At 34.8% G+C, this 27,915-nt stretch overlaps 1 protein-coding gene and 1 pseudogene across 5 annotated transcripts in view; one reads left to right on the forward strand and one right to left on the reverse strand.

The window, feature by feature from the left end:
• The window catches only part of MKLN1 (muskelin 1), a 353,982-nt gene that overhangs the window by 282,809 nt on the left and 43,258 nt on the right, over positions 1-27,915 (forward strand). For all 5 annotated transcript variants that reach the window (XM_068549469.1, XM_068549467.1, XM_068549471.1 and 2 more), the window contains 3 exons: positions 6,154-6,366; positions 13,503-13,724; positions 16,411-16,540. In XM_068549469.1, coding sequence (XP_068405570.1) covers positions 6,154-6,366; positions 13,503-13,724; positions 16,411-16,540 — 565 coding nt within the window. The remainder of the gene's footprint in view (positions 1-6,153; positions 6,367-13,502; positions 13,725-16,410; positions 16,541-27,915) is intronic.
• Positions 3,972-4,515, reverse strand: LOC137768564 (transcription factor BTF3 pseudogene; annotated as a pseudogene).

Raw genomic sequence — 27,915 nt, forward strand, 5'->3', positions numbered from 1 at the left:
ATAGAATGGCTCAGTTTTTAGAATAATTATTTTAAATGTTCATGTAGATATGCATGTAAGTTTTTATCAGTTCAAAACAAATTGTATTTTTAGATTTGCATTTTTATAAATCTCTTTAATATCTAGCTTAGTGGAAGACAGCTAGATTCTCATATGTGCTTTTGCATTTAATCTTTTGCAACGTGTTGTTTTATGTGAGATATATGAAGATTGGACCTCATATTGATACATTCTTGGAAAGGAAACTATTATTTTAATAGTAGCCTTTTTATATAATAGCACATGTTCTTTTTTGATCTTATACCCCAAATTGACAAGTTGTTGTTTGCTTCTTAAAAATAATTGCACTGTAGTCTCTGAAACTATATCAGCTAATGTTTTGTAATTCTGTTACATTAAAATCCACTGATCTGTGTTGCTCTTTGAATGGATCTTTTACCCATGCTTGTTTTTTTGCTCAGTGTGTTGGTCACCTGAAAAATACTGGTTCCCTGAGTTATGCAGGTCTTCAAATGTTGACATATTATTATACAGTATCCCCCAAACCACATTTGATCACTCTTATTAGAAAAATCTTTTAAGTGCTGTGAAGGTGTCAAGATCACAGTGTCAGGTAGAAGTTTTCTAAAATTCTAAATTTGCTTAAAAATGTGCATTTTATTATTGGCAACAAATTTTATCAGTTGTTTTTCTTCAAAAATAACATACTTACTTCATTTATTTTTCAGAAAATGTCTGAATAACCATCCTTGGATTGTTAGTTTTCTTTTGAGTAAATTATCATGTTTCCTGGAAAAGGCAGCTACGTCAGCTTGCAACTCAAACAACTGCATAGATGCTTTTCCTTGAGACAACCATCATATATCAAGTAGCACTGTTTTATAGTTTTCTGAATCTCTTTAATTGTGACTTAATAGAAGGCAGCCAGATTCATACCTGCTTCTGCATTCAGTTGCTATATCAAAAGTCATGTAGCCTCTGGAAAATATCACATACACTTATAAGAGAGTAAGAGTGCAAAGACACATTTTTTTATCTTAGTATTGTTATGAATATAACTTTGACTTTGTAGAATCCCTGAAGACCCCGGACTGCACTGAGAACTGCTGCTTTAATCCACATTCCCTTTTCACATATAAACAGTTACCCAAATAATGCCTTAGTAATGTCCTTTATAGGTATCTTACTGTTACCCCAAACCTCTATCCCTGACCCAGGACTCAATTCATGGTCATGCAGTACATTTCAGTGTCATGTTTCTTTAGTGTCCTTTAGTCTGGAACAGTTCCTTGACTTCTCTTTATCTTTCTTGACCTTGGCATTTTTGAAGAATACAGGGCAATTGTTTTGTAGACTATCCTTCAATGTGGTCTGTCTGGTGTTTCCCCAGCATTGGATATAGGTTAAGCATTTTTAGCAGGAATGCCATGTGGAGGACATCGGGTCCTCCTAAGTATGTCCTTTCAGGAGACAGGCACATCATGTCAGTTTGTCTGATGTTAGCTTTGATCACTTGCTTAAGAAGGATGCTCACCAGATTTCCCACTCCATAATTAATAAGTAATTTGCGGGGAGACATTTTGAGACTATGAAAATATTCTGTTACTCATCAAACTTTTGCCCTTTTAGCATCCATTGATGCAACTGTTAAAGCTTTTCCCAAAGTGGTTGTACTATTTTATATTCCTTCCAGAAATGTATGAGAGTTCTGGTCGCTCCCTGTCTTCTTTCCCTGTTGAACTGCTTTGGCACCTTTCTCAAAAATCAATTGAGCATATAAGTATATGTCTCTCTTTGGACACTCTAATCTGCTCCATGATCTTTTGGTCTATTCATATTCCAGTATGACACTCCTTCAGGTCAAGTAATGTAAGACATTTTTGTTCTTCTTTTTAAAAATTATTTTGACTCTTCTAGGTCCTTTACATCTTCATATAAATTTTAGAATCATATTGTCAATTTCTAAAACTATTGGACTTATGATTGGAAATGTGTTCAGTCTATAAATCAATCTGGAGATAATTGATGTCTTAATGATACTGAGCCTTCTAATCCATGAACAGGGTTAAATTTCCATTTATTTCAGTCTTATTCATTACCTCCCAGCACTCGGAGTTTGCAGATTAGAGGTCTTTTTTATTTTTATTAAATGGATCCCAGTGTATTTTATTTTTCCATGCTATTGTAAATGAAACTTAAACATTTTTAATTTTCAACTTGTTTGTATCGTGTCACTTTTCTAAGTCCACTTATTATTTCTAACGGTTTCTCTTCTGTTCTATGTTGATTTCTTAGGATGTTTTAAACAAATAGTCCTGTCATCTGTGAATAGAGACAATTTTAACTTCTTTCTTTCCACTCTCTTTTTCTGTCATAACTTTTAATTTTATTTTTTAATGCCTTATTGCACTTCCAGTACAGTATTAAATAGAAGAGATGAGAACAGACATCCTTATTTTGTTTCACATCTTAGCAGGAAAGCATTCTGTATTTCACCATTAAAGGGAAAATTAGATTTTAGGATTTTCATACATTCTTTATCAGATTGAGGAAGTTCATTTCTATTCCTAGTTTGCTGTGAGTTCTTCCTCATGAATATTTGTTGAGTTTATCAAGTGCTTGTTCTACAATATATATATTGATAAGATCATGTATTTTTCCCCTTTATTCTTTTACCTTTTTTTTTGGCCACGCCACGTGGCTTGCAGGATCTTAGTTCCCTGACCAGGGATTGAACCCAGGCCCTGGCAGTGAAAGCGCAGGGTCCTAACTACTGGACCACCAGGGAATTCCCCCTTTACTCTTTTAATGTGGCAAATTACCTTGATTGATTTTCAAATGTAAAATTGACTTTGCATTTGTGAAATAAAACCCTTTTAGTTATGAAATATTATTTTTATATATTGCTGTATTCTGTTTGATATTTTGTTAAAGATTAGTTTTATGTCTGTATTCATGAGGTATACTAGCTACCTGTATGTTACTTCTGCTCTTCCTCCTTTGTAATATTGTTATTTGGTTTCAATGTTATGTTGTCCTCATAAAATATGTAAGTTAGGAATGACTAGAATACAGGTTTGAAAAAGGAGGTCTTTTTCTTCCTCTGTTTTCTGAAAAATTTTGTGTAAAATTGATACTATTTTTTCCTTAAGTATTTGATAAAATTTACGAGTGTAGGTATCTGTGGCTGGCCGTCTCTTTGTGGAAAGATTTAAAATTATGAATCCAAGTTTTCAGATTTTCTCTTTCATCTTATGTCAATTTTAGTAAGTTATATTTTTTCCAAGGAATATGTCCATTTTATCTACATGGTCAAATTTTACTATGTTTTTCATGATAGTTCCTTATTTTCTTTTTAATTTCTAGTGACCCTATGTTGATAGTACTGCTTTCACTTCTGATACTGGCAATTTGTATTTTCTCCCTTTTAAAAAAAATTAGTCTTGCCTAGTAGTTTATAATTCTATAAATGTTTCAGAAAAACAACTTTATTAATTTTCTCTATTTTTTTTGTCTGTTCTGTAGTCTCTTGGTTTCTAGTCTTATCTTTATTCCCTTTTTTCTCCTTAGTTAGGAAGTAATTTGCTCATCATTTTAATAGCACTTGTGCTTATTAAGCTGAAGCAAGAAATTCTGTTATTCTCCTATTAAAACTTCAGATTTCACACTGTAGGAAATATGGCATAGATACATTATATCTTACCTGATATTTGTTTTTCAGGTTATTTAATGACAGAGGAAACTCTTTCTTTTTTCTTTTTTTTTTTTTTTTTTTTACTAGGCAAAGAACTTTATTAACCTTGGTTTTAAACTTTATTCCCAGGCTTCTTCAACTTAATTAGCTGCAAAGAATGAGTTGTATATAAGCAAAAACCGAAAAGAGCCGCAGTGTCCAGGGGCTTGGGCTTAAAAATATTAGAGATCTAGATTTTATCAGATCCATAAACAAAACTTTAAAAAACAGTCATATAAAATAGCAGCTCCCAGTAACTTCTTCAAGATTTATCTTCTTCAGAAGTTAACTCAATTCAGTTTGCTTCATTCTTGGAAGCCTCATCAAAATTCTCCACAAGATCTGGAACTTCATCATCGTCATCCTCTCCAGTGGCAAGTGGTGCTTTTCCATCCACAGGTTATTTGGGCAGAGCTTCAGCCAGTCTCCTTAAACTGGTCGGACTGTCTGCACCAAGGTGGTTTAAGGTGCTGGGTAGCATTTCTGTCAGCTGCTTTGTCTCAGCATGGCCTGTAATGGTGAAAATGTTTGCTGCCAGAGATGCCTGAACTTTAGGTTTGTTAAAGTGGATCACTGTCCCTTGGTTTGTGAACATATTCACTTCTTCAATACCAGAGATATTGTTTACCCCTAACTTCTTTAAGGAGAACTGAAGTTTTTTGTCGTCTGCTGTGGCTGTTCTATGAACCACCTTCTTTCTGCAAGCAGTTCCTTTCCCACCAGTGTGCACTTGTGCCTGCAGTTTGGCGAGGTTTCTCCTGGTTCATGATAGTTTCTTTCATCTTGTTGCAGTGGAAATGGGGCCGTGTAGGGGGCTAGGGTTGGCACTTAGGGGTTCTCGGGCAGACCAGCTGAGGTTAGGAGCACACACACAGGGACACAAGATGGGAGCTAGAGCGGAAATTCTTTCTTAAGTGACATTTCTACCTTATCTGCTGAAGATTTTCCTTGACAAAAATCTCTAAAAATAATTTTTAAAATAGTAATTAGTGTGAACACTAAATTGCAGATTCAAATCAACTTAATATCTGGATTAATAACACTAATGTCAAACTGTTCTTCCTGTCTAATATTTTTATTCCTTCATTTAATCTAAATAACGCTGGATTACTCTTCCTATAATACTGCTTTTTTATTTTATATCCTTCTCTAGAAACCTATAATAGTTCTTTAATGCTTGCAAGATTACATTCAGTTCTCCTCTGTCAGTCATTCACAGACTTTCTATTTCTACCTTATACTTCAACTCTGTTATTTCTGTGGCAGGAATTCTTTATCTCAGTCATAACCCCACACGTTGTATTCAGTGTATTTTTGCTTTTGTTTCTCTTATCTTCGGGAGAAAGCAATCTGGAAGAGTGGAAAGAACACAGTGTTTGGCTTGGTTACACTTGGGCTTAGATTCTCTATCTTAGTTTTGTGACTATAGACAGATTACTTAGACTTTGTGAAATGGTGATATTATTTCCTTATGGAGTTGTTACAAGGATAAATGAAATATATACACACATACATAGTAATAATATAGACAGAATTTAGTAGATATTTAACAAATATCTCTTCCTTTCCTCTCTTTCAGCTAATCCAGTCCTACCCAATTGAAGTTCCTTTTTTTTTTTTTTTTTCATGAACTCCTTTTTTGGGCCTTATACTACAGTTTTTTGTTGTTGTTTTTTTTACCTTTTATTCTGTCCTGTGATACAAGTGATCTCAACTAATTAATTTTTATTGATAATATATTGTTCTTCATCTTGTTCCCTAGTTGTTTAATGCAGCCGAGTCATTCTGTCAGGAGAGTCAATTTTATATAATGTAAAGGCTGGATGAAGAAGTTAAGACTTGGATTCTCATTCTGCTTCTGTCACTAGCTTACTAGCTTTCAGGATGATATCATTCCTCTTTGAGCTTATATCTCCTCATCTTTAAAAGGAGATCATTAAACTACACTTTTATTAAGGTTCCTACCAATTATGAAATTCTAAATATTCTTGGAGTGCCTGTTTTATGCTAGATTCTGATGAAGCGTACAAAAATATTTTGAAAAACCAAATGTGTCTTTAAGTAGATTGACATGTACAAAAGAGTTAAGGTCTATACACAAATGACTGAAATGTAATGGAGTATACAGTAAAAAGCCATATAAGTGTTATAAACAGAGTGCCATAGAATAGAGAATAGTTCATCTCATCTTTCCTGGTAGAGTTTAAGCTTTTCTAAGGTAAGATTTGTGTCTCCTACTGCTTCTTTTATTTTCCCCTAGAGATTTAAGCCTAGTATTGGACATACATATTAGTTGGACTTGATATAAGATTCTGAGCAAACCTTTTCATGAAAGGAAAGAAAAAAGGGCATTTAATTTTGTCTTCTGTTATTTATTCTTTGAATTTTTTTCTTTTCATTCTTTTTTTTGCTCTCCACAGAATGGTCCTAGTGCTAGATCATGTCATAAAATGTGCATTGACATTCAACGGAGGCAAATCTACACACTGGGGCGTTATTTGGATTCCTCTGTGAGGAACAGCAAATCTCTGAAAAGTGATTTCTATCGTTATGACATTGACACAAACACATGGATGTTACTCAGTGAGGATACTGCTGCTGATGGAGGACCGAAACTGGTGTTTGATCATCAGGTTTGGTGCACAGATAACTGTATGGTGGAATTAATTAGTGCTCAGTGACTCTTGCTCTTAGAGTTTATTTCACATGTTATGCTGAGTTTTCTATTAGTGATTTCTACTACAAATACCTATGACAGATAATAAAAAGAATTACTGTTTCAGTAGGTATAAAGTTATTCTTTAAAAATTTTTTTCTCCTGTTTGGTGCAGAATAAAATACTAAGATCTCAAAACACGGTTGTTAATTTATAAAAAATTTATAGAGAGTAGATGGAGCAATACATATTAGGAAAAACAAATTTAGTTTTACGGTATTCATAAATCATACCAATAACAACTTGCCCTTCTAAAACTTTTTATTCTACATTCCTGGAAAATTTTAAATTATTTTATAATGAGTTCAAGAATTTGAAATGTAGAGTTTTTCTTCCAATGTGAGTGAAATGTATTTACTTTTGTATATAATCACAAACTTAGTATAAAACAGATGAGAATTTGGCATGTACTAGATGAAGTTTAAATTCAGCACCAATAGAAGTCATAGAATGATGTTGTAGACAAGAAGACTACATACAGCAATCTCTTAAACGATTTAAATATTAATACGTATGTAGCTGTCATCTCATCATCCCCATTATCATTGTTATCTGTCTTTGAAAACTTATTTTATATCAGTTCAGTACAGGTTAGTACTACCTCGAACAAAAGAGTAGCCACTTTGAATTCTGTAGGCAGTTTTGCTTGGCTTAACCCATGTCCAAAGGTTTTTGGAGTATGGGGAAGAAAAAGACTTATAAAAAATCTGTAACACTATTGATGAACAAAGCATTATGTATTACTTGAGAAATGGGGGGTAGTGCTAGAATTTATGACAGAATCTAGCTTATACCTAATATCTAGGCATTAAAACCCAAGTCTGTATTTATTGTTTCTTTACCAGTTTTTGTTAATTCTTTGCTTTAAAACTTTCCTCCTGCCATATTTATACTAACAAGTAGTTTTTATAGGAGAATGGTAAGGAAAAGGGGAGTGGCTTATATGCCTGTTGAGTATGTGGTGGGTGGAAAATCAAAAACATTAGTCTTCAGAGTACTCCCTAGATTGAATTTGGAACTTGTGCTGGCTGTACATAACCGAGCTCTGTAAAGCTTTGCACTTCTCTGCTGACATCCTCAGTGTTGTTCATGTGGAAAATAAGAACTCCAAAAAAAGTTAGACTTCTTCTGATCTTTTAAAAACAGAACATCAGCAGATAACGTTGTTAGGGAAACAATTTATTTTCTTGCCTCCAACTGGTTACAAATTTCTTTTCCAAAAGAGGCTTATGTTTTTATGGGTTGAAAAAAAGAATAACTTAGGGATAGTCTGAGTATAGCACATATGCTGTCCTTGTGTGGGGCCTTTGTTTCTCTTGACTTTGGTAAAACAGAATGTTCCCTGAAGCCTAGGTTCTGTTAAATAATGCTTGGTTTTCAACTCATTAGGTGTTATTAACAGAACACTAGGGGTGAAGAAGCCAGGATTTCAGTGCTAATTCAGCCAACAGCTGCTTCTGTTACCTTGAACAATTAACACAATGTATAAGCCTCCATTTTCTGTTCTGTTTCTTGCAAATAAAGTTATAAGTTGGAACCTACTCCAAAAATTACTTGGAGTTGTTTGTGACACTTTAAGATTTGACACTTAACATTCAAATTTGAGAGGAACATGAGAAAGTTAGAGGCCTGAAGATATGGTTAAAAGTTACTTTGCCATTTTGAATTTTAACATATTAAAAAAATTAAAATTCAAAGACATTTGTATTTCCTAAGGACATAGTGGCAGCTTAGTTCTGAAGCTTTCTTTGTTGTTGCTTTGTGTGATCTTTCAGGAACAATGAGAACCAAACAAAAAGATTTTAACAAAACACAAGTCACATATTCAGCAAAACCAGAAGCCAAAGAAAACCCACAACTCCCAATTCCTTGTAAGTTTAGCCAAAAACAACTGGAATACCCAGAACCTGTATTGAAACTCACAGCAGTGTAATGGAGAGAACTGGGAATGTAGAGGAAGCTTAGCAGAGGTACATCATAATGAAAGTGTCATGAGCAGAGCAGAAATTGAACCCAGTGCAGCCACTGGGGGAGTCAGTTAAATAACATGTGGAAGGTGCCTAGCAAGGCCCATAAGTGGTAGATATCAGAAAGCACCATCTTCCAAAAGTAAAGGAAACACTATGACAAGTGGGGACAGTAGCTCTTTTTGCATGTCCATTGAAGGAACTGGGGGAGCTCAAGGCTCGAGATAAAAGCCCCCTAAACCAGATGAGGTTCATAGTTAGAGAAGATGGCTTCACAGAAGCGCCATATTTTGAAGAAGCCATTCAGTTCAGTAGCAATAGAGGAGGAAGTCCTTGAGCAAGAATGTCACACTTCCATAGGGACCTTGTATTATCTGGTCCAGGGGAATTCAGCTCATTTAAATATGAAAAACTAAAAAGCAGTAAACACCAAATCTTTAGAGAAGTACTCTAAAGAAAAACAATAAAAGGAAAAAGAATAGCAAAAACTTTCTTTCATGCAACAGCAGATGAAAATTATATTCCAATATTCTAACATAAATTAATTGACTTAATGAAGCTTGAAACTCTGAAGAAAACTACAAGGCATACATTCAAGAATGCAGATGAGATGGCCAAATAATAGGAGCAGGTGTAACTGGACCTGGTAGATCTCAAGAAAGAAATTGAAGAAAAGTATAGTAACACTTCAAAAAATGAAGACTAGTTTACAAGGAGCATAAAGAAGAATAGGTTAGGGTCATAAGAAATAAGAAAGGTAGGTAAAGAAAACAAATGTAGATATAAGGGCTAGCCAGAAAATTATAGCTAGAGAAGGCAGCCAAAAGAGAGCCAACATACATGTAATTGGAGACATTAAAGAAGAAAACCAAAACAATGGAACAGAAGAAATATTTATACATAAAATTCAAGAAGACTTTCCTCAAGAAAGAAGCCTATTCCACGTAGTATAAGAGGACCTGATATTGATAAATTCAGGGAAAATTGACCTAGGCATTCAACTCTAAGATATATATTACTGACACTGAATTTCAAAGATAAAGAGGCCATTTGGTGGGCAACTAGATGAAATGATCCAGAAGTAAAATGAGACTGATAACAGATTTCTCTACAGCTGTATTCAGTGCCAAGAGACAATAGAGCAGTATCTAGAAGGTATTCAAAGAAAAGACAGTGTGAGCCAAGGATTTTATATCTAGCCAAACTGTCCTTCAAATATAAGCACATTTTGAGGAAATTGCTAGAAAATGGAATGTGAGCTAATCAAGAAATGACAGGAGAAACTTTAATCACCGTATTGGAGATCTCAGCTCATTGACATTCTCCCTGGGTCAGTGTGGATCATTGGCAGGCTGAACATATATTTTTACCCTCCTCCTGCCCAACATCCTGTGAAATGACAAGAGAATACATTAGTAATAGTGTAGAAAAACAAGAAAGAATGCCGTTAGGGAATTTAAAATATTTGAGGGAATTTCTCAAATAGAAAGCAGGTTAAGATCAGATCCAACCAGAAGAAACCACATCCTGTAAGATAGCAGCAACTTGAGTCTCAAAGTATGTAGTTGGGGCAAACAGTAGATTATCAGTTGGAGATGAAACAGCAGGACATTTTCCAGTTTGACTGAGTAGCACTGAGCTGTGATAATTATTAATAGGTCAAGTGTTCAGTGTGGTCATTGGAGCTGGACAGATAGAGCAATACTCCTAAGAGGCACTGGAGAGCTGCTGCAGAACCTTTCACAGCATCATGTCTCATCTTGCCTTACCCAATCCCCTGAGGTAGACTACCATATATGCAACAGGCAGATGAATAGGGATTCTCAGATACAAAGAAGACTAAAACAATAACCCCCAAATCCAAATATTTGAAGATAATTAATACTATGAGATATGAGGTACTGAACTCAACAGATTAAGAATCAACAAAGAAGAACAGTTTGTAGTGTGAATTGAAGAAGTCTTTAAGATAAATTTAAGTGATTTCTTAGAGCAATTCAGGAGGCTATTGCATTCATGAAAAGGAAATACATAGAAAAATTATAAATTAAAGATTTGATAGTGAAATTAAAATCTCAGTAAATAGATTAAAAAGCAGTGTGGGGGCTTCCCTGGTGGCACAGTGGTTGAGAATCTGCCTGCCAATGCAGGGGACACGGGTTCGAGCCCTGGTCTGGGAAGATCCCACATGCCACGGAGCAACTAAGCCCGTGAGCCACAACTACTGAGCCTGCGAGTCTGGAGCCTGTGCTTCGCAACGGGAGAGGCCACGACAGTGAGAGGCCCGCGCACCGCGATGAAGAGTGGCCCCCACTCACCGCAACTGGAGAAAGCCCTCGCACAGAAACGAAGACTCAACACAGCCAAAAATAAATAAAATAAATTAAAAATACAACCTTTCCTTAAAAAAAAAAAAAAAAAAAAAAAAAAGCAGTGTGGACATACCTCTAAATGGCTACTAAATTAGTGAGGTAAGATTATGAGAGAAAAGTTAAACAGAGAAAAGGATCTGAAGTTCCAACATCCACCTTATAGGAGTTCTAGAAAGAGAATGGAGGCCAAAACAACAACAAGAACAAACCACTCAAGGTAAAAATGAAGAAAATTCTCAGAGCTGAAGAAAGATCGTTTTCAGAATGAAAGAAATTCCAAGTGCAGATCAGAATGAATGAAAAAAGAATATCCCTACCTAGATACTTCCTTAATGAAATTTCAGAACCAAGGAAGAAGAGAAAATCCTAAAAGCTACAGCAAAAACTGGTTACCTTTGTAGGTAAGCAAGGATCAGATTAACATGAGGCATTTTTGGAGGTTGCGGGAGGTAGGGTAGTGGGTTGGACAATACTACTTAGAAGGCTTTATAGCAATAGCTTCAAATTTTGTGAGTAGGAAATTATCTTGAACCCAACCTAACCCTAGCCAATTTTGTGTTCATGTGATAAAATAAAAAGACGGTTTCAAATTAAAAGACAGTTGGGGATGGGGTGGGGAATAAGTGGCTATCCATTATTTATTTGCTTTTATTTTATTTTTATTTATTTGTTTATTTATTTATGGCTGTGTTGGGTCTTTCTTGCTGCGCGGGCTTTTTCTAGTTGCGGTGAGCGGGGCTACTCTTTTGTTACTCTTTTGTTGAGGTGCATGGGCGTCTCATTGTGGTGGCTTCTCTCGTTGCGGAGCACGGGCTCTAGGCGTGCAGGCTTCAGTAGTTGTGGCTTGCGGGCTCTAGAGCGCAGGCTTCATAGTTGTGGCCCAGGGGCTTAGTTGCTCTGCAGCATGTGGGATCTTCCCCGACCAGGGCTGGAACCTGTGTCCCCTGCATTGGCAGGCGGATTCTTAACTGCTACGCCACCAGGGAGGTCCTGTTTATTTGCTTTTAGAAATTAAATACCTAACCTGACAGAGTAGACTTAAAAGATTTCTTCAAGTCTTGAGGGAAAAGATGCTATGATCGCACAGAGTTTAATAAGCCATTGGATTTTCAAACATTTTTCAGAGATTAAAAATTAAAAGGAAACCATAAACTGATGAACAACATAAAGTTTCCCAGAGTGATTAAAACTTGTTATGAACAACATTAAGTTTCCTAGAGTGATTAAAATTTGTTATTTGATAATTGACCCTCATTGAAACTACCTATCTTATCCAGGGAAGAACCAAGCTGAAGGAATAAAATTGTTTCTGTTTTGTGTCATTGTTCTAAGATATGGGAAAGAATCAAGCTAAAGAGTATCTTCCTCCCTTTTTGGGTTGGTTTGGTCCGCTATGCAAGAAAGAGCTACTAAGATGAAGATGTTTATGCCTCTCCCCTGATAACAAATGAGCATAGCTATATCAAAATGAAATTTAAATATCCCCAAAAGGAAAGAGAAACTCCCTTTGTAGCCATATGAAGTAGAACCATAGGGGCTAGATAACAGAGATTGAACCAAATTAGTATGAATCTGTGAATTTAGGAAAATGTAAAGAGACTCACATTATGTGTGTCCCTCAACAATGTATGGATTGCTTTTCATGATATAATCATTTAAGATTAAAGGGTAGGATCACTTTTCTTTGTAGTGCCAGGGACATGAAAACTTTGACATCTCAGTTTTTCAACCATGTTCCCAAAGATTTCACCCTTAAGGAATTGTAGGTTTTCATCTTAATTTATGGAAGTCTGCCAGAAACCTGGGAAATGGCAAGTGAGTGAATCTTTTTAGTGGTAGGTAAAGATTAGGAGGCGCTAGAATCCTTTCTTTTTAATATTAAATATTAATTTTAAAATAAGCTTTGCAATTATTTTAATAGTTTTTTATTAAAAACAATACAAAAAATAGATAAATAGCAGGAGTAATTTGATGAGAGGAGAGAATTGAACATATAATGGCTAGTATTTGTGCTTTAGCAACAACAATAAAAAAGTAGGTGTTTTACGTACACTTTATTCTTTAAACATAAATGCCACTTGTATTCAGCATCTAATTACCAACTTGGACTTATGTATTCTTCGAAATAGAATTTGTTTCACCTGGAGACTGATTGCTGCAAATGTCTTGTGTTTGTTTTGCTATTTGGTAACAACATAATTTGAAGAATTTTGTAAAATAAATGCAGAGAGTTGAATTAAGCTGCATCACTCTTATTCACATATCTTCTCTCTTATTAAATGGTAGCAAGAGGAATAGAATGCTTGCCTAGAATGGAGAGAAGGGAGTTTTTATAAGGAGGGTGTGATCACTGTTTGCCCACAGAGTATGATCAGTATTTACTCTTAGGTGTAAGTCAGTACCTAATGTATTATTGGTTGATTTGGTAAAAATTATGCAGCTTCAAGAAAGCATAAAGCTCCTTAACCCAGCATATTTTATTCTCACTGGAAAAAAAATGGAAACCTGAAAAGGTATTTAGAAATCCATCCTGAATCTCTGCCAGGTGTTGAGCAGTATTTTAATAAGTGCCTATGATAATCAGGGATGGTATTTGGTGTTAGTAAGACAATGTTCAGTTTCTTTGAGATTCTAAAACCGCACGCATTGGTTTCATTTTAGCATATATGATAGGAACAATCTAAAACTATTCAATCTGTTGCCTTGTTCTATAGATGTGTATGGACTCAGAAAAACATATGATCTACACCTTTGGTGGTAGAATTTTGACATGTAATGGCAGTGTAGACGACAGCAGAGCCAGTGAACCACAATTCAGTGGATTGTTTGCTTTCAACTGTCAGTGTCAAACCTGGAAACTTCTTCGAGAGGACTCCTGTAATGCTGGGCCTGAGGACATCCAGTCTCGTATAGGACACTGCATGCTATTCCACTCAGTAAGAATATTCTGTACATTGTCTTATGTTATTGTGTCATGTATCTCTCAATAGGAAAAGAAGTGGTGAAATCTAATTCTTCAGTAAGAGAGCAAAATTTTTCATTAGAAATAAATGATGTGTTGGCAATGATAGACAAAAACGAAGCTACCTTTAACACAGAACTGTTTGCTAATTATAAGATTCTTCTGTCAACCTAATGATTCCTAAGTAGTTATCAGCTGAGTACTAATCTAGGCACTTTTATGACTAACTTCACGGCTTATATGTAGTAGCTATTTCTCTTTCTTATATACCTTTCTACTTACTGTTTTCTCTTAGTGTCTAGAAGATCAATTTTCTTATCTGTTCTTATTTTCCCCTCTGCTACTCTCCATTAAGTGCAAAGAATTAAGAATTGACTTAATAGAATTAGAATTAAAATTTATCAGCAAAAACCAGCATACAGACATTTCTTTAACCTTTTTATGTGCTATAGTGAAAACTTGGGCTTCTTGCTGTGAACATAACTTTAAAAATATACTGTGGAATATTTTTAACATATACCAAAGTAGAGAGAAGAGTATAATAAATTCCCATGTGCTTATTTATCAGTTTCAACAGTTATCATTATTTGACTATTCATTTTTCATATATCTAACCCACTTATATATTTTTTTTAATGTTTCTTTGATTTTTAAGTTTATTCTTAAATTTTATTGTGTTGGGGTATTTTGAAGCAAATTCCAGACATTGTATCATTACACCTATAAATACCGTATTGTATCACTAACAGGTAAGGGCTTTTAAAAAACATAATTATAGTATCATTATAAAACCCAACCAAAGTATTGACAAAAACGATTTCTTTATATCATTTAATATTGCATTCATTTTTTCCCTAAAATACTGAAAAATACCTTTTCATAGTTGGTTTATCCAAGTCAGGATCCAGAAAAGGTCTATGTATTGCATTTGGTTGTTATAGCTCTTAAATTTCTTCTAATCCAAAACAGTACTCCCCTCTCCTATTTTTTTTTCTCTGTATACCACTTATTTGTTAAAGCAAGTAAATCTAGAATTTCCCATTTTCTTAATTTGACCGATTTTATACTCATGGTGTCATTTAACATGATCCTCTATCTTCGGTATTTCCTGTGAGCTGGTATTTAGATCCAGAGGCTTGAATTTAGATTCACTCTCCTTTTTAGGGTGGCCCAAAAGGGGAGTTGCAAGAATACTTCACAGCTGGTCTGATTGCAAGATATAAAGAGACATTTAATGTGTAGTTGTCATACTTTTGGTGATGTTAAAATTGTTCTGGTGGGTTTAGGTGTTAACAGCCTGATTGATCAATTATAAAGTTTCCTGTCAACTTGTTATCTGATGAGTTTAGCAGCCGCTGATAGGCATAGACTATAGTGACTATAGTCATAGACTAGTCTATAGTCATAGATTTTAGTAGGGTTTGAAAAATGGTCATTTTTCTAATTACATCATTTCTTCATTTATTAACTGTGATTGTACTGTAAAAGCTTATCCTCGTTAACTAATTGGCTACCCTAATATGTAAAACACACAGGATAGGTAATATAAATGTTTGATTCTTTTCCTCTATCACCTTTTCATGTTAATGAGCTGAAGCTCCAGAGTTTACCAATGGTTTTTTTTTTTGTTTTAAGTATTATTATGAACTTGTGGATTTTTATTTACTTGATGTGTTTAATCCAATGCTGTCATTATTCTTTTTGATCCCCTAATTTTTCTCTATCTTTGGCCAGTGGGAGTGCCCACCTCCCAGTATACCTTTGCATATATGGACACACGCATATATGTATATATGTCTTTTTTAGTAAGAGAAAAATCATGAGTTCATACTGATATGTCCAAGTCAAATTTAAGATCATAGAGTTTTGAAATTTAGTATCTTTGATTTTGTTTTTGTGTATCTTTTAAGGTTAAAATCCTGCTTCCTAGTGACGATATGTTACTTGCTCTGTCTTTCTATAATAGTTTACAGAATAGCAAAACTAACAACAAAATCACTGAGTGCTGTTTAAGATTGCTTTCTGATTATTTTTCTGTTTAGGATATAGCCCACTAAGGATGGGAGTCAAAAACAAGAATTAAAATCACTAGAAATACTACTTCTCTGTGTGATCATGTCTCTCTGTGTGATCGTATCTTTGTATACAGGCTTTGTATGTAGGCTTGTTTCACTTTTTTTCAAAGATTATTTTTTCTTTTAAGTTAATTTTGTTTTCTAATTAAGTAAAAACATATACATAGTTCTAAAGGCAAAACCGTAAGTCAGTATCCTTTTGGAGATACATGGTTTTTATCCCTGTCTTCCTGTTCTGTCCCTTCCCCTATGGCTGTCCTGTATTAGTTTCCTTTGTTTCTTTTTGAAGAAAGAAACAAACACAACACACATTACTTTTTCTCCTTTCTTACACAAAGGCAGCACCCTATAGCCATTATTCTGCACCTTGCTTTTTTCTACTTTAATAGGATATCCTAGAGATTACCTCTTAGCAGTATATAGAGAGCTTCCTCATTCTGCTTTGTACCAGTATAGTACTCCATTGCATGGAATCTCTCATGAAATTACTTTTTTAGAGGTTTAAATTTTAAAAGGATCATTCTGAATTCTTCGTGGAAATGACTATTTTTTTTTCTTCTTTGCCCTTTTTTTCTTATTTTTCAGAAAAATCGTTGCTTATATGTATTTGGTGGCCAGCGATCAAAGACCTATTTGAATGATTTCTTTAGTTATGATGTGGATTCTGATCATGTAGACATAATATCAGATGGTACCAAGAAAGACTCTGGAATGGGTAAAGGCATTTAGTGATTCTTCTCTCTTGTCTTAATTACTTTAGGTAGAAGACTATAGCCCATTTTCTTTTCTTTCTAACCATTCTTTATCCTTTTCCCATTTGTTTAACTGAAGTGATTCTAAGAGGAAGAAAACCCTCTACCAGCTAAACTATTTAATTCAACCTGTTTAAAAATACTATATGAATTATTATTATTGTGATTTCCTTTGAGCAGAAAGACAATATGTGAATTTCTAAAGGAATTATGTGTGTGCTTGTGATGGGTGATTGCAAGAATTAATAACTTAAAAACTGTATTATCCTGTATTTGCTAATTCTTTCCACCTCACTAAAGTGACTTGTATATTAGGCACATATAGTAGAGTATGTCTTTGTTCTGAGGGAAGACTTCACATAATTCATTGGTAATGCCATATAGCTTTACAAGCTCTGCATCCAGGAAGTTATTCTCCTGGTGATAGGGTAACTAGTTTGCCTGAGATAATCCCAGTTTATGTATAATTATTAATAGTGCCCCATTCACTCTCAAAAGTGTCTTATTTTGGATAATTTACATAGTTACCCTGCTTAGTAGTCACTTTGCCTGTGATTGGTATACACAGAAGAATGGCATTTGTTTAAGACCCAATGGTTTAAAATGCCTAATTAGAGCAATAGGGTGAGAAATTAGATCAGCTTGCTTTTCCTTTTATCTATTATTTATAAAAATATGTATATTTTTAAAAATAGTTGTTTATATTTAGGCGGAATTTTTTTTAAAAAACAAAAGATAGCACCATCGTAAAAAAGTGCATGTGAAGTAGTTTGACCCTCAGGATCTTTCTCCCATACTTCCTACTAGGCAGAGGCTAGAGCTTTATTTTTTGAGGGAAATAGAGGCTCTGTGGAGGCAGAGGGAACAGGGTAGAAAATAGAATTAAGTCCAGGTACTGAACAGTGGAACTTCGAACCATTTCCCTGCTCTCATGATGCTAGGCATGTGTCTCCTACAAAAGGTTAGTATCACTTTCTCTGGAGAAAAATATGGCCTCATAAAAAAGATTTCCAGATACTGTTGTTTGGGGATACCCTCCCCCCCCAATAAAATGTCTAATCTTGCTGGCTGGCCACCAGTACAGTGGCTACGTTCATGGCCCAGTCCCCCTACTGTGTTGCCTACAGTTGTACACATATTGTTTTCAATTAAATTTTATTTCTTCACTCTTAATGAACTGTCAGTTAAGTATCTTCTGTATTAGGACCTTCCCTATGAAAGAGAGAGACAAAAAAAACAAACCTGAAAACAGAAATCTGGAGTAATGCACTGAACACAAGTACATGAAAATAATAATGATCAAGATCACTTTTGGTAGAGAAAAGGATACTTACTGCATCCATAAAACAATAATAGGATGTAATGAAAGATCAGAGACTTTTGGAAATAAATTTTGTTAAAATAAAAAGTAGAAGAGTTGTAAGACATCTGTCTCCCTAAAAATAGACAAAGAGACAGAGATGGAAATTGGAGAAAATAAGGATATTAGAAAATCAATATAGGAGGTCCAGTGTTGAACTCATAACAGTTTCTCCAACTATGGAGAACAAGGAAATGGAGGAGACTAGATTATAAAACAAAGAATTAACAGAAAATTTTCCTAAACTGGAAAGTATTGGTCTGCAAATTATAAATGGCCCCCTTTGGAAGTCAGTACATTGAATTTAGAAAAAAAAAAAAAACCTTCTCAATCAGAAAGCGCATCATTGTTCATCGTGGAATTTTACGTATCAGCCATAAAAAGAATATCTAAAAAGCTGCCACTGTAAAATAAGGTTAGATTCAAAGGAACAGGTCTTAGAATGATAGGAATTTTCAGCAACATTGGAAGCGATAAGGGGAAACAAGGTCTTAAAAATTCTGAAGGAAAATTATCATCAACCTGGAATTCTATTCCTAGCCAAGAGGGAAGAAATAGTATTTTCAGATATAACAGGTTTATTGGTGGGGTATGTGTTTCTTTGCAAGTAATAGCAAACCAAGAGAAGAATGGCTTAAAAATTAGGGAATCTTTTCTCTCACTGGACAAGAAATCCAGATGTAGATAATCTGGGACTGATGTAGTGACTCAAGAAATGTCATGAAGGCCCTCAGGTTCTTTTTAATCTTTGTTTTTCTATTTTTAACTCGCTGTAGCCTCATGGTGGCAAGTTGGCTGAAGTACCTCAAACATCATGTCTTCATTCCAGATAGGAAAAAAAGGAAGGAGAGCAAAACATACCCAGAAAGCTCCCTACTTACATTTCGTTGACTAGAACTGTGAAACCTGGCTTCAAGAGAGTCTGGGAAAGCAAGCGATTAGCTTTTCCAGCCTTTATATAGTACATAGGGGAAGGGGTTTGGAAATGGCTGTTGGATCGTGTAATTAAGAGTGTCTGCCACACAAGATTAAAAAAATGATAGATCTTTTATGCACTCTTTTTTTAGGAAGTTAGTACACCATATACAGTAACAAAAGGGAGTAAAAGTAGTTAAAAAGAAAACATGCTGAGAGCTGAGGAAAAGAGAATCTAACACAGGAAAGCAGTGAAGGACCATCCCAAGATGATACCTGCACAGCAAAGCTATGAGCATCCAGTTCAAATTGGAGCAGGAGGACACAGGAAAGTAGACCTCTCTTCCTCACCAAAAGTGAGGTTTCCAGATAAAAGTAGACTAAATAGATATGTTTGAGCAATTGGAATAAAAAGGTGTTAATCAGTAAATAATACCTGATGTAAAAGAGTAAGGATATGAACATAGTAGGAAAAGAAGAAAAATTTTTAGAAAGCAGGCATCATCATAGTACATTTCTTGGCTCTACAGTGAGCAGTATTTTCCTAATCATAATAATGCAAAAACTACAATCAATTTAACCAAAATTTGGGATAAAATTTAGTGGGAGGATAGCGTCAATGTGGTATTGATAAAGTTCTTCATCTACTATAACAGGAGGTCAGTAGGTGGTGATGTTATGTAAAAATATGGAAAGAAATATTATAAGAAATGACTAATAACATTACTTATCCTATCTAAAAATTGTCTGTCTTATTTGTTTACTCATTTATTTTCTACTACCATAGGATAATGTGGAGGTATATGATTTAATCTTTGATTTCCTCTAGTTTTTAAGATTTAGTCTAATTTTCCATTAAAATAACTAGGCAGATGGAGGTAATAATCCCCTACAATCCTAATGCAGCTCTATCTGAAAAAGGTAGTGAAGATAGTAATTGGTTTGACAAGTATGTGTTGAAAACTCCTACATACTGGCTCAGTGCTAGACTAGGGAGGGATACAGTGGAACTAGATGGTCATGGTCTCTCAGAGTGCTTATAATCTATCTACTAGGTAATATTCTGATGGATTATAGTAGCTGTTCTTAAGCCAGTCACTAGGCATGGAGCTTTAGAAATAGTTCTAATTGGTGGTATTATTCTCATTTACCAGATGAGAAAAATTGAACTCAGTGAAGTAGTATCTCAGTAATACACAACTAGATAATGATAGAGCTGAGATTTAGAAGTTGGAGTGCAAAGAAGGGTTTTTTTGTTTTGCTTTGTTTTTGACCATACTAAACTACTTCCAAGATTTAAAAGGAAAAAGTGGCAGAGTGATAGTGGTAAAGATTTAGCAAAAAATGCACTATAATAATAAGTAGACTTTAATGACTGTCATTTGAAGATTTTTTTAAATGAGATATTTTTAGTAATTTGCAAAATTGGTCAGTATATTTCATTCATGGCTATGGATAGCTTTAGAGCCAGCATAGTATGATAGTTGTTCTTTTTGTTCAGTTTTGTTTTGATTATAAGAGTAATAATATGCTCATTGTAGAGAATTTGAAAAATACAGAAAGATGCAAAAAAGAAAATATATCAAACCATCCAGACATAATCTGTTAACATTTTAATGTATTTCCTTCTAGTCTTTTAAACGTATTTATTTTATAAAATTTAGCACAATTTTATATTCTGCTATTTTTAAACTTAAATTGTGGTAATTTTTTTATCACTATGGTTTTATTACTAAGACAAGTGGATTCATTCCTTAATTACTGCTATAATCAACTTTTATAAAATCAGAATCACCAATTTTGCTATGTGTTTTTAAATTTTTAATTGATATCGTAATTTATCCCACAATGCAGACAAGTTCGTTGGTTAATAGTATCTGTTGGTCACCTACTAGCATCTAAGTTTGACCTTCTCCCTTCCTTTCTCCCAATATATTTCAGCGCCTTGTATATGCCAAGTATGTTTAGGTCCATAGCTATGGACCTAGGGGACAAGATCCCTTCTCTCAAAGGACTCATTCTAATGCAGAGAGACCTGCACTTGCCTTCTAAGTACTGTGAAGAAAAAAAATTGGATGCTGTAATAATGAGTATCATGGAAGGTCCCATTTAGGTAGAGCAGGTTGGGAAACCATCTCTGAGGACATAATCTTTAAGATTTAAGAAAAGAAGTAGAGAATTAGGAAGAACCATGTTAAAAACTGAGAGAAATGAATGTACAAAGATTTCAAAGCAGGAAAGAATTTAATGTGTTCCAGAAACAGAGGGGGGGCTAGTACAGATCGAGGGTGAGGCAAGTTGATGTGAAATGAGGTTAGAGAAATAGTTAAGTCTGATTATTCAGTGCTTTGTACAATACAAATACAAGAAATTTGGATTTTTTTTCCCCCCTGAATAACATAGAAGGTTATTGAAAGGTTTAATGCTAGGTGGTTTTTTCTTTTCTTTTCTTTTCTTTTTTTTCAATTGAAGTATAATTGATTTACAATGTTGTGTAGGTTTCTGGTGTACAGCAAAGTGATTTCAGTTTTCTGTAGTATGTGTATATATTGGGTTGGCCAAAAAGTGCCTTAGGTTTTTAAGTAAAAATAAAAAACACATTTTTCATTTTCACCAAGAACTTTATTGAACAATGTAGTCACCCTTTTGTTCCACTACCTTCTGCCATCTTTCAGGCAACTTTGTAATTCCATCTTGCCAAAACTTTTTATCTTTTTGAGCAAAGAACTCTTCCAGGTGCCTTTTACCGTCTTCCAGGGAATTGAAATATTTTCCATTAAGAGAATTTTGTAAAGACCGAAATAGATGGAAATCAGATGTGCAATGTCTGGTGAATACGGTGGATGAATCAGAACTTCCCAGCCAAGCTGTAACAACTTTTGCCTGGTCATCAAAGAAACATGAGGTCTTAACGTTATCCTGATGGAAGATTATGCCTTTTCTGTTGACTAATTCTGGACGCTTTTCATCGAGTGCTGCTTTCAAGTTGGTCTAATTGGGAGCAGTACTTATTGGAATTAATCATTTGGTTTTCCGGAAGGAGCTCATAACAGAGGACTCCCTTCCAATCCCACCACATACACAACATCACCTTCTTTGGATGAAGACCGGCCTTTGGTGTGGTTGGCAGTGGTTCATTTCGCTTGCCCCACCACCTCTTCCCTTCCATATTATTACTTTTCATCTCCCATCACAATTTGTTTCAAAAACGGAACGTTTTCATTACACTTAAGTAGAGAATCGCGTGCGGAAGTACAGTCAAGAAGGCTTTTTCCACTTAACTTATGTGGAACCCAAACATCAAAGCGATGAACATAACCAAGCTGGTGCAAATGAGTTTCAGTGCTTGATTTGGATATTTCGAATATGTCGGCTATCTCCTGTGTGGTATAACATCGATTGTTCTCAATGAATGTCTCGATTTGATTGCTGTCAACTTCAACTGGTCTGCCCGACTGTGGAGCATCATCCAGTGAGAATCTGCAGCACGAAACTTCGCAAACCACTCTTGACATGATCCATCAGTCACAGCACCTTCTCCATACGCTGCACAAGTCTTTTTTTGCGTTCCAATTGTGTTTTTACCTTTCTTGAAATAATATGGTGAAGATGGTGCTTTTTTTCTTCCATCTTTAATATTAAAATGGCTACACAGAAATTCACCAGTTTTGATAAGTCTTTTTTTAAATGCACGCTGAGATGACAGCTGTCACAATCTAACAAAATTGTTTCAAATGAAGTTAGAGACAACTAACTGCTGCTAGAGGCATCATATGGGAAAAAACGAACAAACCTTTTGGCCAACCCAGTACATATATATGTGTATATATACTGTTTTTCAGATTCTTTTCCATTGTACTTTATTACAAGATATTGAATCAAGTATGCTGTGCTATACAGTAGGACCTTGTTGTTTATCTATTTTATATATAGTAGTTTGTAGCTGATAATCCCAAATTCTTAATTTATCCCTCTGACCCCCCTTCCCCTTTGGTAACCATAAGTTTGTTTTCTATGTCTGTGAGTCTGTTACATGAGATTCCACATGTAAGTGGTATCGTATGATATTTGTCTTTCTCTGTCTGACTTACTTCACTTAGAATGTCCATCCATGTTGCTGCAAATGAATGCTAGGGTTTTGATCTGATTAAAATTTGAAAGTATCACTTTTGTCTAAATGTACATTTTCCAAGTGGTTAATTTTGACAGTATGCCTGTAAGTTGCATTGTCTAAAGCCTATATGTACAACCAGTGCTTTAACTGAGGATTTTTATGGCAGAATTGAGTATCTGGTTAGAACTACTTGGAAAATTTTCCTGCCTAAAAATGTTGCCATTATTACTTAGAATTGTGGAACCTCAGTGGCTCTGTTGGCATATTAGAGTGAAACTGAAATTACTTTCTTTTCATTTTTCTTTCCTATTTTTTTCTCTCTCCCTCTCTCCTTCCCCTAAGTCCCTTCCATCCCTCCTTCCTTTACTCTTCTCTCTTCCTCCCTCTCTTCGTTCCCATTTTTCCCTTCTCTGCTCTCTTCCTTAAGCCTCCTTTTCTCTCTCTGTCTGTCTTTCCTGTGCACCCTCCACTCCTACCCCACGGGTTTCTGAACAGTGGCCAGGATTGAGGATCACTGTTCTAGCTCTCCAGAGCCTATCTCAGTCCTTGATCAAATAACCCACGGCAAGTTACTTAATGTCTCACCGTATTTTGCATGTCTGTAAGTGACCCAAATTATATTTTAAGCAAAATAGTATCTCACTTATGGCTACTCTAGGAGTAGAGATGGTTTGACTCTCTAGTTTGGGCTGGTGTCATTGTTGGGTATGTCAGTTTTCACAAGTATATGACAATACTGCCTACAGGTTGATCTATCCAGTAATCAAGTCATGTTAATTCTACTTCCTATCTTCTCTCTATTCCCATTGCTATTTCACTAGTTTGGACGGCCAACACCTGTTTGGCCTCTGTTTCTAGTCGTCTTCTTCCTGTGTACCCCATCCCTCCCCCAACCCATTCTCCACACTTTTGATTTAGTACTAATAAGGTAAGAAAAAAAATTTTTTTCTTGACCATGCCACGAGGCTTATGTGATCTTAGTTCCCCAACCAGGGATCAAACCCAGACCTCCGGCAGTGAAAGCACCAAGTCCTAACCACTGGACTGCCAGGGAATTCCCAGAAAATATCTTTTAAAAAATATAAACCTGATGATTTTTCTTCTCCCTTGCTTAAAATCTTTTTATTGTTCCTCTTTGCCCTCACGATTAAGTCTAAACTCAGCCTGACTCAGATTCCTTTATGATATGCCTCAGCTTAGGTAGTTCCCCATTCTTGGTGTCCACCCTCAGCTTGCCACCAGTTCTTTGTTTTATGACCACTGAATATTAATTCTCTATCGATAGCATATTTTTTCAGGCCTTTGGGTTTTTGCCCATACTCTTTTCCCTACCTGAATCACTCTTTCCTCCTACCTCCAAAATGTAGCTAACTTGCGCTCATCTTTCAGATCTTAGCTTATAGATCATTGTCTCCTGAAATTGTTTAACTCCTCACACCCAAGTTAGGAATTAGAGCATATGTTTCTAACCTTAATTGTTAGCATGATTCTGAATATTCATCTGGCAGTATAATTTTGACTCTGCTTTTCAAAACCTGTAAAAAAAAACTCAGCTGAAATACACAGACTTTATTCAGGATTTCTAAAGAACATTCAGTCTTTTCAGTACTTTAGATCTAAAAGTTTTTTCACTGGATTAAGTTAGACAAATCAGAAAACCTCATGTCAGAACTATGGTATATGTATTGTCTTCCCATAGAGTTACTTTTACCTGATTTTTAAAAGTCTGTTTAAATTTTAATTTTATCTTACTAGATTATTACTTATTTTGTAAGCCATTCAAAATCCTTTTAAGGACAAGACGGTACTATTTAAACCTCTACATTATTAAGTATTCTTAGAAAATACCAATTTTATCATATGGATGCTCTGTAGCTTATTTAAACATTCTATTTATTAACTGTTCTTCTAAACCTGTTTTATTACAGTTAATTACTATAATTTGAAATGGACTTAACACATAATTACTGTGTTTATCTGCAGTTCAGTAATGTGGGTTACTTGATTAAAACTGCTTTTATGTGAGTTTCAAATTGGATTGTTTGCAATCTTAGAAGAAATTTGTGTGAACTGTTGAGACCACCAATTAGAGACGGTATATCTAATTATAAAATTGCTGCTGCTTGTTATAATTTTTTATTGAGTCAGATACTGTAAAATCTTAAATGATTGCTCTTCATAATTACTTAAATGAATTATCTCAGATTTAACATTTTAAGATCTGAAGAAACATCAACTCTTTTTTTTTTTTCAACTCTTATTTTTTTAACTAGAGTGTAACAGTTTTATGTTCCCCTCAGAAGCAAACTATAATGTAAATCAGTGGATTGACAGCTGCTTGGAAAGAAGGGATTTATTAGTATTGCGTCTAACACATACATAATTACATCAAAATTCAGCACATCTAAAATTTGGGTTTATTTCTGAATAACTTTTGGCAATAAGTATGTGAACACAAGGGGTTTAGCACACTCCCCATATGTAAGCTCTGTTTAATACTAGTTGAAAATTATGTTTAGAAGGTCTGTCACACCACCAGAACTTTATGGTTTGCTAAAGAAACTCAGTCTATTATACTCAGTCTATTATACTGGGATTATTTTCTCATATCTGTATTATTCAAGGTAACAAACATATATTGTGTCTTCAACATTTGCCAGATACTAAGTTGGGCAGTGATAATACAGAGCTCTTACAGTCTAATCCCTGTTCTATAGTAGTTAATGTGTTTACTTGTTGTGTTTCTTAAATCCTGTGGACTGTATTTTCCCACATCTGCCACTGTTTATTCCATTCTGTCCTGAGCATAGTGGCAGATTGGTATAATTGAAAGAATAGTGAATTCAGAGTCAGAAGATTTGGTCTCTCTTCATCTGGGTCTGCCACTCATCCTTCTGTAGCTTTGGCAAAGTTGTATAACTTCTCTGGACTTGATTATTCATCTGAAAATGAGGGGATTGGACCAGTTGATCTTAAGGCCTCATCTGGCTCCAGAATTTTGACAGTTAAATTTCATTCCTTTTTGCTGTTATCAGGCTGTGAAAATAACAAATGAGGGCTATGTTAGTTATGTCTGCAAGATATGATTTATCTATAAACATGTTTTCATGAAAACCTTAAAAGCAAAATCTTACTGATTTTCATTTCAGCCCTGGGAATGTGCTTATTGTGCTTATTGACATTGGGGTTTTTTTGTTTTTCTTTTTCTTAATCTGTGTGTGTGCATGTGTGTCTGTGTGTGAGAGAGAGAGAGAGAGAGATAAGTTCTTATGTTTTAGACCCTTTTAGACGTCTACAAGTTAACTAAATAAGGCCAATTCAGCAGTACATAGAAGACTCGGAAGCTAATAATTTGCTATCATTAACATAGATTAGTTACTGAGCTAGGAAATGGTAGTGCTTATTTTTAATGTAACTAGGCTTCATTGCTTTCTATTTAGAATCTTTTATATTAGGTGTGCCATTATTCTGATAAATTGGATTATGGACTTTTTTTCTTCTCAACATTACTGGTAATAATAACTTTCCGTAACTTCCCCCTTTCACTCTCACAGGGGTGTTTTTGCTAGTTATAAGCCTATAAAAGTATCTCATTTTTAATATAAAATTTAGGTTATTCGATAGTAAATGTGAATTAAAGTTCACCTGTAAAAGCAAACATTTGAGAACACTAAAGACAATTTTGAAAATGAAAGGTAATGTAATACTACCAAATATTTATAAAGCTACAATTTTGTACAGATTAATGGAATGGAATACAACAGATAATATAAAATATCCCTAAGTACATATGAGAATTTAGTGTATGGTAAAGTGGCATTTCCAGTCAGAGAAGGAAAACAGATTATGCAATAAATGACACTGAAATGTCACTTAAGACCTGGCAATAAGCAAAAAGTAAAACCCTGACTCTAATTGATGTATATTTATCACAAAAAATGCTAGGTAGACTCAAGTTTTATACTTAAGAAATAAAAATGTAAGTCTAATTGTTTTTAATAATTTAGGATTGGGAGACCTTTCCAAACATGACACAAAACCCAGAAGTTATAAAGAAAGAGATTCAGTTTGATTTTTTGCAAATTAAAAGATTATATATGGAAAAATACTTAAATGTCAAATAATAAATGACAAACTAGCAACTGAGACAAAGGTTAATATCCTACTATATAAACAAAAAACTCTTAAAAATCAATAAAAAAAAGGAGTAATTTTCTAGTAGAACAATGGCAAATGACATAACTAGGTAGTTCAAAGAAAAAAATAATTCAAATAGCTGGCAAACTTACTTCTATATAGATGCTCAGCTTCATTCATTTAAAAAAATTTTTAAATGTAAATTAAAAGATCACTCATTGAATGTTGATATCTAGTAAAATATAAAATACATATACTCTTTTTAAAAATTTTATTTATTTATTTATTTATTTATGGCTGTGTTGGGTCTTCGTTTCTGTGTGAGGGCCCTCCCCAGCTGCGGCAAGCGGGGGCCACTCTTCATCGTGGTGCGTGGGCCTCCCACTATCGTGGCCGCTCCCGTTGCAGAGCACAGGCTCCAGACACGCAGGCTCAGCAGTTGTGGCTCACGGGCCCAGTCGCTCTGCGGCATGTGGGATCTCCCCAGACCAGGGCTCGAACCCACGTCCCCTGCATTGGCAGGCAGACTCTCAACCACTGCACCACCAGGGAAGCCCAAAATACATATACTCTTTGACCAAGCATTTTTTTCAAGGAATTTATCCTACTTACATACTTGTACAGACGCATAAAAAATAAGTTGTACAGAGATACTTATTGTGGTATTGTTTGCAAAAGTTAAAAAATCTGGAAACAACTTTAATTATCCACCAATAGGTAATCAGTTAAATAAATTGTGGTTGATCTGTTCAGTGAGATGAATTCTTTGTAGCTTAATGCAACTGAGATAGATCAGTAAGTACTACATCACT

Source organism: Eschrichtius robustus, chromosome 8 (assembly GCF_028021215.1).
Source record: "Eschrichtius robustus isolate mEscRob2 chromosome 8, mEscRob2.pri, whole genome shotgun sequence".
Taxonomy (NCBI): Eukaryota; Metazoa; Chordata; class Mammalia; order Artiodactyla; family Eschrichtiidae; genus Eschrichtius; species Eschrichtius robustus.